The sequence below is a fragment of the Podarcis pityusensis genome, assembly GCF_964106645.2.
Source record: "Podarcis pityusensis genome assembly, chromosome: 7".
Taxonomy (NCBI): domain Eukaryota; kingdom Metazoa; phylum Chordata; class Lepidosauria; order Squamata; family Lacertidae; genus Podarcis; species Podarcis pityusensis.
Genome location: NC_138031.1, coordinates 57,381,965 through 57,398,812, shown reverse-complemented (window position 1 = coordinate 57,398,812; position 16,848 = coordinate 57,381,965). Strand labels below are relative to the sequence as shown.

Genomic DNA, 16,848 nt, shown 5'->3' with positions numbered 1-16,848 from the left:
GAATTTATTTCATCATACTCGCATTTCACTCTGATTTTAGAATTTTCTCAATACCAAGAAATACTAAAACAGAAATCTACCAGGCAGACATTTAGACCAACATGTGGTAGGTTTACGTTAAGTGTTTGCACTTAAATTGCATCCGGACATTAGAATACAAGTATTCTAAATTGTGTAGCAAAGCAAAGAATGTAATATATATTTGTAATAAGGTTGAATATAACTGGAAGCCAAGGCAAAGCTGATTTACAGGCAAAGGAACAACGTAAAATACCTGATCATGATTCTATTGGCATTAGAGTTTGAAATGTAATTTCTGTAGCTGCAGAATGGTTCCACAGACCATCCCCATAACTTTTACCTTCATGTAAAACTTTATTTTACATAGCAGTATAGATATAACTACAATGCATGGCACTTAAATAAGCAATTTTGGCACTTTTTGATGTTATGAGTGTAATAATATTCAGGGGGGTGGGAATTAGGGCTCCCAACAGACAGCGTTTTATTTTCGTTGATCAGTCATCTGCCATTAACCAATTTATTGATTACATTTGATTACGCTGATATAATGCCAAAGATTCAACACTGAGCAAAGTGTAAAATAATGCTCAATTTTACAAACAAAAGCAAGCAGCAACATACCAGAGCTATTGCAGTAACATACCAGAGCTAAATTGTCTCATAAAATAAACAGGTTGGGTCCTAACTCTTGGACCTACCAATTAATTTTTTTTGCTCCCCCAACTGATTAGTCGCTTAAAAAATCAAAATCTTTTTACAATTAAACTAGCAAAACCTTGAAGCCTAGAAAATACTCAACAGTCTGCCACGTATCTACTTGGGAATAAATAAGACCACCTAATGTCACTGATACCGGCTTTGAAACAAGAAGTGCAGAAGTGTTTAGAAACAGAACACCAGAAGGCGAGTGCTGTGGATATTTTTGTGTCAGATAATTAAAATGTAGCATTTGTCCTTCAGCTTCATTGTGGAACAGATACTATTGCTATTACTTTTCTCTTAGAAATGAGAGGGGGCTGATTTTCTCTAAACTGACTAGGCAAACATCATTATAAATCGGAATCTACACAAATGAGCCTTCACAGAAGTATAGAATATGAACCAGTGATAGTAACGAAGTTGTTTACTAGCTGTACAGTATATTGTAAAATTGTCATAGAACTAAAAAGTAAAACAATTTATTTGTTTAAAACCTAAGCACTATCTCTGCCTTATCTGTAACACTAATTTACCAAATTTGTACGTATGAAGTGAAACTGGATTCTGCCCTTTGCTATTGATGGCATCAGTATAAAACAAGAGAACAGTGCACAATAGCATAGTAAAGTCGCAAAGGTTCATGCAAGCCTTATCCTATTCACTGAACTTTTAGATTTAAGCCTCAGAAAACTATCCTTTCTATGATAATAAAAGCTTAAAAACAGTATTAAGCTTTATAGTTAAGAAAAGGAGAATGAATTAGTACTCAGAGGCTGATCTACTTCAGCTTACAATTCTAATACATATTTACTTTTCATATTAACTTTTTTACAATTACTGTACTAGTGTCTGTTTCATACATATTTTTCGTTTTTCTAAAGTAATGAGACTATGGAGGCCAGAGAAAATAACTGCACACTTCGCTGTTTAGTTTTCTGGGCCACACAACAAATGGACATTTGGGGATAGTGATTACTAGCAATTTAAACCAGCATTTTGTTCCCTAAGTTACTTACTCCACAGTCATACATCAGAAAAAGCTTGAATCCCTTATATTGCAAATGGCCAATTCTTTCTCAGACCACTCTTAGCCAAATATATGTGACAGTTCATATCCATACATATGGCCAAGGCAGTTCAATAAGTCCATACATATTATGTTTGGAGAACAAGATAAAAGATTCAGCCCCTGCCACCCTGGATACATAGTTAAGAAAGCTCAACCATGGCTGGTGTTATGTTGCAATTAACAAACCACAGCCTGAGAATAGCCTACAAACAAGAATATGAAATAGGGCTTCACTTCATGATTTGCCCTAGCTATGGTTTGGTGTGATGTCTGGATTGAAAAACCACCTCTAGAGGTCACTACTCTTAGAGGCTGGAGTGATGAGCAAATTAAAGTAGGCAACAGCTCCACACCACTGTATGGTTCTCAACTACAGGCACAAACCAAGGTTTGGTCCAATGTCTAAACTGAAGCATATTGTCACCATAATTCTATATTATGTTAGACATATGCATACCGGAGTAAGTTCCCAGTATATGTGTTTAGGGTTGAAGTACAGATAGTGTTTAAAGGAGAATGTTGCAACTAATTCATATGGCCATTTTTAAAAGAGCCAAAGTGGTTTAGAGTACCGGAGTTGGATGAGGGAGGTGTAAACATAAATTCTGCTCCGCCATAAAGCTGAACAGAAGGTAGCTTTCAACAAGTCACTCTTTCTCCCTCAGTCTAACTTACCTCACAGGGTTGTTGAGGATAAATTGGAAGAGCTGTAGGCACACATCCTTAAGTTTTGTGGAGGAATAATATATCAATGTGATAAAATAGTATTTTACCAATGCGATAAAATAATATTTTCAGAAGTCTGAGAAAGAATTATTTTTCTTTCCAAAATTAAAATCCATATGCTGATACTTTACAACTATTTCTCCAGATTACCTTTGACCCAATCACTTAGGTAATAGGAAATGAATGGAAAACTAAATTCCATGTTGTGCTCTTATTACTGAGACTGTATTTACCTTTTAATTTCTAGTCTACTGGCACCAAAATGAGAGATGCTTCTTCAAGCCTATTTAAAATGAGAGATAATGAAACTGATTTTTTTAAAACTGCTTTTACAATACTTCTAATAATCATCATAATTTTCAAAAGATTTTTATTAAAGTTTCATCTGAAGTAAGCTCTTAATACTGGAAATGTTTCTCGTGATTCATAATATCTCACTAACAGGAAAGGTGCATCGATTTTGGAGCACAGGCAGTTTATAGAAATTAGATGATTCTAAGAATTCCCTACTTACGTTCTACAAAAGGTTAACAGAATTCACTTTCATTAAAGGTTTAGAATCATAATGTGCAGCTTACTCTGCACATTCTAATGAATTTCACAATCATCTAAAAGTACGTATCTTTAGTCAATCCACTGAGACGTACCTATAAATACTGTTTTACACTGAAACAATCATCTGCAAAAAAAAATTGTACAAAAGAAAAGAACAGGGCATATTGAGGGTTCTGAAAATTTATAACAGGAAATAAAAGAATGCAATAATGTATTACACAGTGATGCAGTTTGTAATTAGTTTTTTCTCCTGCTTTTTGATTATTCAAATCAAAATCCCCATGGAGCCAGCCTTTCCCATCAATTTTAAAAAGAATTTGCTCGTGTCTTTGATGGAAATAGCCCATAACAACATTTTTTGCCTTAAACATTCAAATGCTGCTTATACATGTCTCTCTAGGACAAGTTTAAACTCTGATCATATTCAGTACTCACAACCCTATCTTTTTTATTTAAAAAAAGCCAAAAAGATGTCTATTTCAATTAACAGGAATATACTTTTGAAATTACCTGTTAATTTACAGTGCACTATTTCATCTCAAATTTTTGATTAGCTTATTCTGAGAAAGTTTCTTACATTCTGATTGTAAACTAGTTTGGGTTCGGTCTATGTGAGAGATTCAACGAGTTGATGTGGAGAGAATATATCTGTATTCATGTCATACGCAGCCAAATCCACAGCCATAGTTCAGTCAAAATATTTGGATTAAAGCCAATGAGAATCTAAGGTGTGCCTGGATTGTGGACCGGGTTCTAGACAGGGAATGTCAGTGAAAACTGGTACTCCAGTAATTCCAGTTACCTGCATGGAGCAATACTACTATAAGTAGCTACCAAATTGCCTTTAAGGGTCAAACGTTTAGGCAGAAAGCAATTCATTCCTATATGAAACATATACATCTCTGAAGAGGGAGATGAGAGATGGAGGAAAGGAGGGAGGAAGAGGGGGGAGCCAATGTGCCCCCAATTTTGGCATATTTCCCCCTGCGTACAAAGAGGTTTAGCACACCATGTCCCAGCATCTACTAGAGCAAGATGTATTTGTGCAGTTTGCAAGCAGTACAAGTTCTCCATTAGAATCAGAAGGGCCTAACAGAAATGCAACAGGGACTGTATGCTTTCCCATTATTAAGGAATAATCCTACATGTTAAGAACAAAGAAGAACCAAAATCCTAAAATATGCACTATTTGCAGGGGGTAGTACAAATGTCACACCTGCTTTTACTTGCCGCTGCTGGCCATGCAGTGTTTGAATTTTGAGGACAACGCTCTCTTACCCTCAAGAGCCAACTTTGCTTTTTCTTATTCCCCTACCTGCTCTCAAATATTTTTATGTGTACAGGCATGAAAGGCCGTCCGGCTTATGTTCCTGTATTTCCTAAAATAAATGGCACAGAAAACTATTCTACTCTGGGTAAGCTTTCTCTCCGTATTCTAATTTTGCAAACAAGACCCTTTACAATTATCATTTACACAGACCATGACAATTTACGTACAATTTAAAATAGTATTCTCCGAGGAAATCCTGTTCTTAATGCTAATTTTGCTTCCCACGGCATCTTAAACTTTTATGTCAATTTCACAATGGGAATTGGTTATCAACAGGGTAATTTGTTTTTGTAGTATGATAAATATTTTTACTGTTGTCATTAATAAGCTTTACATGACTTATTCACCTGCTGTTAGTTGTAAACCAAGGAACTACAGAAACATTGGTATGGATTCAAAAATGGTAATGCATGGAGGAGATGCTTCACAATCAATGAGACTTAAGTTGGTCATGACTAACTTAAGACCCACCGATCTCAGTGAGTCTACTCAGAGGATAATTTAAGTTCAATTCACTATGCATTATTTCTACACTATTCAAAGTGATAAATGAATTGTAACAAAGTGAATCCATTCAGCATACAAATGATGAAAAATCTTACATTAATTTTGAAATACTCATTTTCCCCCAAAGGAAAAAAATCCTTACTAGCAAACTTGAAGATACAATGAAAATAAAAGCTTTAAAACGGAAAACAGGCTCATGCAAGTATAATATACCTTAAACTATGGATATTAGCCAGTTTTCCAACTAATTAAACTTTCTGATTCTCAATGGCTACTCAAGTAAAGATCGGCAGGTTGTACACATTCAGATCGTCGGAATGACAAAGTATTTTTCCGCAGTGTTTTCAAACATAACTTTACTTATCAAAATCTATTTTGTGTCAGTATAAATGCTCAGTTATCTTTTAATGTGCATGTTCCTTAACTGAACAGCTATCAACATCTAATATCATTCATTCACTATAGATAATTAATACTACTCTTTCGCTTTAGCTATGTTATCTCTTAAAATAAACATCACATTAAAAAATAACTTTTATTTTCTCTCAAATTAATTCTTTTTAACTCTTTTTATGATAGCTTTGAATCCCATAAAGAAAGATGAATTATCACATACTGATCCCAAGCTGTGAAACAGGAGGAGACAAATAGAGACCCCTACTGTGTTTAACAACGTAGAAGAAATTCCACACTCAATAGAAAAATTTCTACCCTTTTTCCACAGGCCACATAAACTGATAATATGAATGTGAACAGTGGAGGGCACTCTTGCTATGCAAAACTTTGCGTTGACCCGGTATACTTTTTTTGATCTATTCAGTGGCCTAAATTTCACTATTTAACAGCCACCTGTGGCACAGTCACTAACTGCTTTCTGCTTAAAACAAATGCAACATCCAGCCAGCCACTAGGCTAGGGCATTTCTTTGCACATATAAAGAACACAGCAAGCACTTTACATTTTGTTTTGACTAACTGCAAAACTGTAAGTATCATATATTAAAATGTTAGCAGTGTATTTTTAGAGGCAGGTGGAAAGCAATGATGCAGAATGATCTGGCGAAGTTTAAATACTGCACATATTCAGTTTTACCAGGATTTGTAATTCGTTGCGAGCTAGCTCGTGTTTCCAGTACCCAAACACAGGTGACACAAACTTTTATTAAGAGCTAATACAACATTAAGGTTTAATTGCTGATGTGTATCAAGTGACAAATTATTAAATACTGCATAGCAGGAGTCTAAAAAATGTAGGAGATCACTTTTTAATGTGACTTTCCAGCTTCAGATACTGTTCACAAAACAAAAGCTAACATCTAACCCATTTTGACGCTTACAAGTTTGAGAGCACGAGAAACGGAATACCAGTTTGATAACATAGAACCTTCTGTAGAAACATATCTACTCCTGCCACGCTGACAGCATCGTAGCTATTTGCATAAGTGCATGGTTGCAATATCAGGCCTGAACTCCAGCCTTGAAATATAACGGTATCTCACCGATCTAGCTCTCCACAGATAACTATTCTATATAAATAAAGTAATATAACCACTAACAAACCAATTGGGTCAGTTGCCATCATCCTTGTGAAACATTAATATGCATAGAAAGTGAGATGGATGACCAACAAAGTCGCTTCGATTAAGCAAAATAAAACTGCATCAGCTCTGGCAAGGTTAATTAAGGAATTCAAAGCTACATAAAACAAGGCTCGCCCCCCCCCCCACTTCTTTAGAACTGTAAACACTTGTGTCGAACTAGATGGGGCATTTGATAAGCTGCACAGAATGTAGCAAAAACTCAGACGGATCTCTAGTTAACACTCAGAGTCGGTGTTAACACTTAACAGAACAAGTGGTAAGCCGCGCTGCCAAGGTCAACTGCACAGATGTACTAATTGTATTATGAGCTTGACATCTAGTGGCCACCCCTGGCAGGGCAAAGCAGGCAAAGGTTAAATCAGCAAACCTTGTCAAAGCACTTCTAACTACCCACCCTCAGGGAGAGTCCATCAGAAAGCTTGCTGGCACTCCACGCAATCCCACCTTTTCACCGACAACGAACAAAAAAAGACTCTGTAATACACTCAGCACCAAAGCACGGAAAACAGAAAATGGGGGTGGTCTTGAATGCTAAACATAACATATCTACATCTTCAACACAAGGAGAAGGAAAGCATTCCTTTGCAAAATATGCAGACCTCTTATTGTCTCTCATCGGTGCATATTGTTCTATCCTTAGCTCAGCAGTCAAAACTTTTTTACAAGAACTGCTTTTGAGTTCTGCTTAGGTATTGCTGCCATATTCATTCAGGATTAGACAAAAGAATCACCCACAGTATGGTATTCTTTGATGATGAAGTATTTTTATTTTACAAAAAGAACCATTGATATTTTATATTTTCTACGGTACTTGTGTGACATGACTTGTCACTGCCTTTGGCAACTATCCAGCACTTGCTCTATGATTAAAAAAACCCCATGGATCTCAACTGGTCTACTCTCAAACAAGTTTAGGAGGGGACTATGTATGCACAGCTCGTTTCCTTTCCACTGCTTAAGTTCATTTTCTTAGAAAGCACTCTCAAAAACTCCATCCAAACTACTTACTGAATACAAATATTTAAGTAAAGTAAAAGAAGTGAAATGATTCATATAAAAATGTAACTGCAGCAGACATTTTGTACTACTAGGTGAGAATAATTTTGAATCTATCTATTGCTTACTCTTGAAGCTATTTCTAACTAAACCTTTACTATTTGTAAAAGCATGCTGTGTTATTTTGCACCTAAAATGTATCATTTCAGTGTTTTCAATTTTTCACCTCCTATTATATATAGTTCAAAATATGACAGAAACTATTCAACATCCTAGCACATCTGTTTTATTATCCAAAGCTGAATGGATTGGATCCTGCCCTTATTTTTTAAAAAAAATGCTTGCTAGACATGCTAGTGTGGTTTTGGCATTCAGTTAACAAACCAAATCTTAAAATCCTATGTTTAAATGGAAGACGCGCACAATTTTATTTAGGCTGATTCGAATTTCAGAATATTAGTGTATTAAGAAACTATAAGAAGCTGCTTTAAGAATATATATGATCCTTAAAAAAACAACATTTTGGCTAGAAAAGTGATCAGCATTCAAATATGAACATCTAGCTTATATTAATTGCACAGAGCTGATTGTAATGATTTTTCAAATAAAATTAAATGTTTTTTATTCATAGAAGGCATATGTTTCACTGCCTCCTTAAGGAGGCATATCTGGGATTAATAACACAAAAGAATTTGAGACTTTTTAGTCTGCTTTATCATTTGCATACTAAAATAATAAACTAGTAAAATTAATTTCTGCTATTAAACCATGCTTTTCGAGGGGTCTTTGAATAGATATAAAATAGCAATGAAATTATTATAATGCAGCCATCTATAAGCCTACAAGTACAAGCAAAATAAGTTAATTGTCTTTCCTCATGCCAACAGTTAATCAGCAAATCTTGTAAAGGCTTATTTTTAAACTGGAAAACCAACCAACCAATGACCTAATTATTATTTGAAGTAGAAAGCTTGGAAAAAGTCACACAATTTCATATTTAATTCAGGGCTTACTGTTACTTCTAATGCTCTTAAGAGTATTACATGTTACAGAATAGTATAATGTAATACCCACACTTCTTTATTACATAATTTTAATGGACATTAGCAAGTATGCTACAGACCCACATCTACAAAATAACTGGCTATATTACAATGAACTGAGGGCAAGAAAAAACAACAACCCCAAATGTCTAATACAGTACTGAAGTGAGCCAAAATATTTATATTACTAAAGGTATGCCTGTCTGGACTATATCTATTTCAAATGTATCAAAATTATGAGCAGAATTTCAAGAGCATTAATATCAATGTATGACAAATATATATAAATAGCACAATACAAATTTATTTCTGTTAGCCATGTAACATTACTGTAAGAGTTGGTTCCTAATAAACATAAGCTAAGCAATAATTACTGTTACCTTGAAAGGTACAAAATACATTCTCAAAATTTATTCTAATAATTATTTTTAAGGCCATCTCTGATCAGTTATCATCCACTAGAATACGCTTAGGGTTCCCCCTCTTCAACATTGTCACTGCATTTGGGTTAAAGTGTGTGCAACATTCCCATTTGCTGTAACAAAACAAGACTGTTCTGTAATGCTAGTAATCTGTTGATTTAGAGATAATCATTTAACTGGGGATGTAAAGTCTCCTGATATTTGAGATTAAACTCATTCAGCATAGAGAACAGCAAATTCACCATATTGGGTTTTATAACAACTCCTTCAGTTATTGTGCTACTCTTTATAATGACCATTTCTTTCAATATGGCATCCTTTAAAACGTTTAGTGCATAAATACCTTTCATTCACTACTTGTCAGCATAAACCGCTATACAGATTCTAATTAATCGCTGCATGCAAGCATTCGTTCTGCAAATTGCCAAAACTATCTTTCCCACAACAAACGTTTCAAAATATCACTTTGCGATATTCCGAGTGGTTTTCATACTTCTGAGAACGCTCTGCTTCGTGAAATAAAGTTGCACTGCACTGTAGTTCAAGCTGACTTCAACAATTATTTATTGTATTGCTAAAACTTCCTATTGTAACACTGCCACCTAAATTGACTGGCCTTCGTATAACTTTAAATATGGCCTAATGTTTATCTTCCACTCTGTCAAACTGTCAGGTTTCTTTTTGCTACTGTGTAACATAATATCTGCCAGAAAAAAGGAGCATTAACCCTTAATAGCTTTCCTTAATGAAAGTAGTCTTCAAATGCAACATTAAATGTGATTCTATGTATGTGTGTGTGTGTGTGTGCATATATATATATATATATATATATATACACACATACACATATGATTCAGGCAAGCTTTATAGACTTAGCAGCAGATTAAGCAGTTATGTTATATAAAAGACTAAGTAGTTAAAAATACTAATGAGAATGAAGGTTGAAATATATTTAGATTATAGAGTATTTTTTGGGGGGGGGGGAATGCTGCAAGTGTTCTTTTTGTGTGCTATAAATGGTGAGAGCTAGCTTTTGGCCTGTTGCAAAACAAGAGCCAGAAACTGTGGCAATGCCTTGACTTTAACTGTAAACTACAATGATGAGAGCTGACTTTATAAGATACGTTTGAACTCTTATGAGCCTTTAAAGAGGAAAAATACTTAATTGTAAAATGTGTAAATGATGAGCACCAAACTCATGTTCCTAAACATACAGCAGTTTATATACCTCCCTATATTCATGTTTCTGAAAATGAAAGTGCAACATGCAAGCAGGACCACTTCAGCTCCTTACTAATCCCTTACAATAATGTTTTACTCTATGAATTAAGATATATTAAAAAGGGACATAGAACATTCTGATTACAACATTCTAAAGCAGAGAAGTATTTACATTGTTGCATTTTAAGGGCTGCTGTGAAAGCCGATTTTGAGCTATTCAAGGACCACAATAATAACGCTTTTAAAATTCCTCACTGGGATGCAATGTAGTCCTTTTGATGGAAAGACTGTCTTTCTCATTCGGCAGAAATAAATCCATTCATTTGATCATGTAGTCATTGAGGGCAATACAAAACAAACCAAGTGTGAGAAATTCTATGTGATGAAGTAAACAAAACAAAACCCCAAAAAAGAAAAAAAGAGAAAAAAACATTTCCATGACAAAAAGATTCTTTGTTCTTAATCTACACACCATATGCAAGCGTTTCTTTTTAGCATATCTCCTGTTCTAATCTTGGGTGACATGGCTACATAGATAAGAGATGCTAAGCAACACCCCCCTCCCAAAAGAAAAACCCTCCAAGCTGAACAATTTTCTTCAATTTATTAACTCACCAGAAGTACCATAATGAGGCACTTTTTCCCCCTCGTTAACTTTTTAAAATATTCAATGTTGTCTAAATTCTTAAACCAAGGACCCTCCCAAACCACTACAGATTTAAATAACAATGCTCTATATTTATTAAAGAAATGCTGATTTGCCTACATTGAAGTATTTTGAAACCAAAGGAAGTGTTAATAACAAAACAAGAAATGTGTAATTTTATACTTCTGCTGTGACCCAGGGAACTTGTTTCGCTGCCTATCCATTATTGCCATTACTCAAGAAGCTTTTCACATTACTAGCTGCAGCAGCCAACCCCTTCCACTTGTTTTTGGAGTCCTTTTAGGAAAAGGAGGTGATAGGAATGGGAACCCTGAGCATTTGGCAATCTAGCATGTGCTTACGAAACCAAGCCACACTGCCCTAAGCTTAAAGGCTGCAAAGTTTATTTAAAATAGTGAAAAATCCTTTGTTGCCAACTTCTTCTTCCCCCTCGGAACAAACTCCTTTTCCAAGATGTGTTTTTTCTTGGGCAAAATAAAAAGGAAGAAGGCTGGATGAAGTAATTATTGATCAGCAGGGAGGGGAAGAAATTTATTTCCAACCACGATTTTTCCTGATTACGCTGGAAATGTAGGCAATAACTTTATGAGGGAAAGGATGAAAAACTTCCTAGTGGATTTTGTCTTCCCCTCCAGAAGAAAAAAAGAAGTGGCAAATTTTTTAAATGCCACACGGTGAATATAGTTACAAAGTGATCCTAACACATTCGGAAATGACAGCTCAAGAAAATAAGTTTGACCAGCTGCAAACCACAGAGATTTGGAAATCGGAGGCTACTTGTTTCACTAGCACTTTGGGCAAGGCTGAGAGCGCCCTTTGGCACGCAGGGCCCCCCCAAAAAACCCTTTTTCAACCTTGTGAGGAAGGGGAAAAGAAGATGGCAATTCCTACTCCAACCTCGACGCCATGGACACCTTCCTGGCAATAGAGATGGCAAGGGAAGGGAAGGCGGGAGTAGAGACCTAAGCTCTGGCCCTGAGGGCAGGCAACTTATCCACCTCAGGCCTGCCTCCCTCACGCCCAGGAGAGACATCTTCTTCCTTTGACCCTCTCCAGAAAGGAACCACCACCACCACCCGCCCCTCTCGCCTCGGCCTGTTCCTTTGAAGGAAGCCGCAGGAAGTCATAGGCGCAGATAGCGATCTTCTCCCAAGCCCTCGGCCTGGCCACCTTCTCTGGGCGTCGGAGGGAGGAGCCTCGGGGGCCTCGACGAAGCCCCCTCTCGCCCACCAGTTCCCAAGGGCCGGGGGGGAAACTGAGGGGCTTACTTCAGGGTAAAACACGGTTAGGATCGGGGGGGGGGGAGATGGGGTTGTTCCCCCCTCCCCCTCCACACACACCCAGAGGCCTCGTGGGGTTTATTTGTTGCCAAGGGGGACGCGACAGCTGCCGCCGCCGTCAGGGCCGCTTCCGGGCGGTTACACCAGCGGAGCCCAAAGTCTGTAGTTTGCAGCCTCGGCGGTTGGTCAAAAGGGGGTGAAAAAAGCTCTTATTAACTTTTCGCTTTGGAGAAAGCGGCTGGGTTTCTTCCGTCCCAAACTCCACATCGTGAAGCCCGAGAAGGCGAGCCTGGGCTGGGCGTGGGGGACTCTGCCCGTTCGCCCCCCCCCACCCCCGTCGAAGTGTCTCCCTCCGAAGCCCAGCCATAATTCAAGCGGCCGGGCGCACGCAACAGGGCCAGCCAGGGCTTCGCGCGAAGGGAGGGAAGCTCGGCAAGGTGGAGGCGGCGGGAGGGAGGGAGGGAAGCCGGAAGAAACTTGGGCCGAGCGGCTGAACTTTCCTGCCCGACGCCGGCTGCACTTTCGGCCGCCTCACGCTTCCCAAGGAGGGGGGCGGGCGGCATCGTTTCTCCGCTGAGCTCTCCCAGAAGCAAGCCCAGGATCAGGAAGCGCACAGCCCTCCACTCCAGCCCTCCCTAGCCCCGGGGCTGCTGCGCCCTCCGGCTTACCCTGCTCCGAAAGCACCTCGGCTTGCAGCTCCTCGTCCGATCTGAGATGCTGGGGCTTGGCTTGCTTTCGCCGAGACATGCTGCTAACTGAGGCGTCTTCTGGTGCCTGCTTTTTGCAGAGACATCGGCGAGAGGTGGAGCGCTGGGGTGGTTGGGGGGGGAGGGGGTGTGGAGGGGCGATTAGGTAGGTGGGGGGAGGAGGAGGAGGAGGGCTTGGTGGCGAGGGGAAAGTCGAGTTGGCGTCGGGCGGGCCACCCCTTCCTCTGGATTTCGGCGCCGATCAATTAAGAGCAGCAGCAGCAGCAGCAGCAACTCCCCCCTTCCCGGCGACAAACTCACGAAGCGCCCGAGCAAGTAGCGGCGGCGGCGGCGGCTGAGCCGGGCGGGGGCTCCGCGGGTCTGTGCTGGGTGCGCGGCCGGCTGCGCGCCTCGCGCACGGGGCTCAGTAATTATGATTGTGAATAATGCATGGCGATTAATGATGCCGGGGGCGAGCGCGGATTGGCCCGGCTCCAGCGGGCTCGGGCTGCATATGTAAATGAGGGAGGGCGCTCAGCAATTAGCCGCCTCAGTCCGCCCAAGGATGCGTCTGCCCGGCACCAGCAGCGCCTCCTGCGAGAGGCACCGACTGCAGAGGTGGCGGCGGCGGCGGCAAGCGGGGACACGGGCAGCGGCAGCAGCAGCAGCGCAGCGCGCACCCCGCACGGGGCTCTCTCTCTCTCGGCGTGTGCATTCACTTTACACCACATAGGTGCCCCGGCTTCCCGGCTGCGGGGAGGGCATGTTCTCTCGCGGCTTTTCCGCCCCTTCCTTTCAAACAAAATTACATCACTCTGTGTCTTTTTTCCAGGTTCCTCTTTACCCAGAAGTTAGTCTGCATCGCCTTTAAGTTTCTTTCTTCTTCCTGCTGCGGCGCCTGGCTAACGTATTTTTGTCGAGAGATTCTTTTTATAAAAAAGAAAGGAGGAAACAAAACAGAGCGAGCGAGCAACTTTTGCCTGTGTTTGTTTTCTGCTCTTCGCTGCCTCGTCCTGCGATCGCTGGCTGCCTGCGCTGACTTCGGCTTCTTTGGGGAGGGGGGCGTTGTTTGGAGATCGGGGAGGGGGTCGAGCAGCCCCACTCGAGGACTCGGGGCTGGGGAGTTTTGTCTTTCACCTCTCGCCTTCTCTCCCCCTCCTTCTTTGTCTTGCAGCGTCCCTCTCTTCTTCGCTCACGCCGACCAACTAGAGCCGCTCGGCCGGTGCCTCCTTTGCTGGAAGATCGCAGCCGGTGGCCACTTCCTGTTGTCCGGTGCTCGGAAGTTTTCTGTTCTCTCCGGCTCCGGCACAGGTTGCGGTGTGACTTCCCCGCTCTTTGGGGGCGCCGTCGCCGCCGCCGCTCCTCCTCCTCCCCACTTGCTCCCGTCTCCCTTCTCCCGAGTCGCTGCGCCCTCGGTGCCAAAGGATCTCGGTTTTGTTTGCAAAGAGAGAGAGAGAGAGAAAATCCTTGGTCGCCGGCAAGGGGGGGTGTGGTGGGGGGAAGGTGGGGAAAACCCACCACCGGCGACCCCCAGCGAGGCTTGGGAGGGGGAGCGAGGGTTGGGCTGCCGCGGGGGAGGTGGGTATTCCCTGGCCGCCTCCCCCGCCTCTTCCTCCTCCTCCTCCTCCTCCTCCTCCTCGCACTTTCCTCGATTGGGCGGCAGCCTGCCTTGGCACCCGGCGCTCGCCAATCGATGCCTCCCCCTGCGCGGGAGAAGGAGGACTGCGCGCCGCCAGGGCGTCGCGGGTTGCGGCGGAGAGAAACTTTCAAGTTGGGCAGCGGCAACGGCGGCGGCGGGGCTCCGCCTCCTCCTCCTCCTTCCTGCTGCTGCCCCCTCGCCGCCGACGCCGGACGAGCAGCTCCCGGACGCCACCGAGGGCGCCTCTCCGCAGCAAACACTTGTCCACACCGGTGGCTTCTCCCCCCCCCCCCCCGCCAGACTCCCTCTCTCCTTCTCTTTTGTTTTCCCCAAGAGAGAGGAATCTCCCCCCTCGATTCTCTCCTGGGATTTCCTCCCAGTTTCTCAACTCCAGTCCTCCTTCGCGACCGGGGGGGGGGCGTGGGGCTGGGCGCTCCGCTCCTGATCCACCCCGAAGTGTGAAACTCGGCCACAAGTTGGGCACGAAAGACTTCCCACGACGGCGCCCACCGCTAGGATGTCCCACGGACCTACTCGCCGCCTCCAACCTTGGCATCAACCTCCTGCCATCCTTTCTTTTTGTTTCCTTCTCCATTTTCCCCACTGACTCTCTCTCTCTCTCTCTCTCTCTCTCTCTCTCTCTCTCCCCTCGCCCCCCCCCCTCAAGTTTTGCCATCCGAGCTAGATTTCGCTGCTGCTTTTGCTGCTTTTAGGCTCCGTATCACCTCCGGCAAAGGCTTTGGTCTCGGGCTTGCAGGCGCCCACCTTGCGGAAACGGGGGAAAGGCGAGGCGCGGGGGATTTGGGGGAAAGGGCTTTCCTCCACTTCCTCCCGCCTCTCTCTTGCACTAGGCCCCCTCCTTTCACGTAATCCCTCCATCCTCAGCCTTTAAGGACATCCACAGCTCGGCTTCTCTTGGGGAAACAGCGCTTGTTAGGGAAACTTTTCCACGCTGCGTTCAGCGGAACCAGCGCCGTTCCTACGGAGCGCTTCTCCTCCGTTGCGCCGGCTTCCCTTCCCTTTCTGTTCCGTTTGTTGCGAAACAAAACAAAACAAAAAAGTTTAGACAATCCCGGCAATCTGATTTAATTTCTTTTCTCAATCTCTCCCGGTAATCTGAATTTTTTCTCATTCTCTCTCCCTCTAAAACACTACAACTACACCTTTTCGCATCGTTTTTAATAGTCGAAGTTTTTGAACTAAAAACAAAACAAAACCCGGAAAGGGCTAAACGAATATATTTCCCCAAAACAACCCTCCACCTGGATCGAGACTTTATACACCACGAAAGCAAACCCAGAGAGCATTTTCTGCTAATTCTCCCCCTATTCCAAGTGTTTCGAATGCGATACATACATGCGGTGAACGTGAGACTTTTATTTACTTTTTCTTGCTATTTGTTTTGAGTTTCTCTTATTTATTTATTTTCTCCCTTGCCTTCCTCCTTCTTCTCTCCCTCGTTTGCCTTTCTGACTTCTCTCCAGGAAGACTTGGAGTGGTTCAAGGCAGCTGGGAAGTTTTGCCGGCTCGGCTGGGTCCTCTGCCAGCAGAGAACTGGGGAGGGGAGGGGGAGACGAGAAAGGACGAGAGATGCAGCTCGGCAAGAATCGGAGTTTGCTGGGGGTTGTGTGAACGTTTTCCCCACAAGTAGACTCCTTTTCAGGACCCCCTGCGTATGTGCAAAAGTGGGGCAGAAAGGAATAGGTCCAGGGGACCGGCAGCGACTGCTGCTATAGAAACCTTCCGGCCGGGAATTAAAACCCAGGCGGGTCCGAGATCTTCCTTTTCTTTTTGGCGTGTTGGCATTTCTTCAGAAGTGCAAAAGGCCAGTTATTTAGTTTGGCTGGGATCCTAAGCACATTTACTTGAAAGTAAACGCCCGCTGGATCCGAGGGAGCTCGGTTTCCAGTTCGCGCCTGCCTAGGGATCTTCTGTGCCTTCCAAGAAAATGTACCTAAAGCATCTTAACCCGATCAGATTTAGATAGCTATATCTGCCTATAGAAATATAATTTCAGTTTCAATCCGGTCGTCACCTGCGAAGCAATTTCTCGGAAGCTTGCCCACCATCCCAAACCATGGTTTTTGTACGTGGATTCAAATAAAATATACTTCTAAAGAACATGTAATATATGAGAGTTGTCTAAAAGCTTACTTTCGCTTCTTGAAAATCCCCAACACATACACTACGAGAGATTTTGTGAGATGGGAAAGGATCTCTAAGGGGGAAACGAAAAGGGGGGGAAAGAGCCACTTAGGGATGTTTAATGACCAGCCGGCCTTAAGAAGGCATCGTTACCAGATTTGTATCTCCGGTATTTGCATAGCACTGCATCTCACATCTTTTCCGGTTTTGTTTTAAACACACACACGTTGTTGGTGGTG

General features: G+C 42.2%; 1 protein-coding gene across 3 annotated transcripts in view; it reads right to left on the bottom strand.

The window, feature by feature from the left end:
* The window catches only part of SALL3 (spalt like transcription factor 3), a 24,899-nt gene extending 11,924 nt beyond the window's left edge, over positions 1-12,975 (bottom strand). For 2 of the 3 annotated variants that reach the window (XM_081013156.1, XM_081013157.1), the window contains exon 1: positions 12,808-12,974. In XM_081013156.1, the coding sequence (XP_080869282.1) occupies positions 12,808-12,886 (79 nt within the window). In that variant the 5' untranslated portion in view covers positions 12,887-12,974. Of the gene's footprint in view, positions 1-12,807 lie in introns of all 3 variants that reach the window. The other variant, XM_081013155.1, reaches the window with a different exon arrangement.
* Between the last annotated feature and the right edge of the window lie 3,873 nt (positions 12,976-16,848).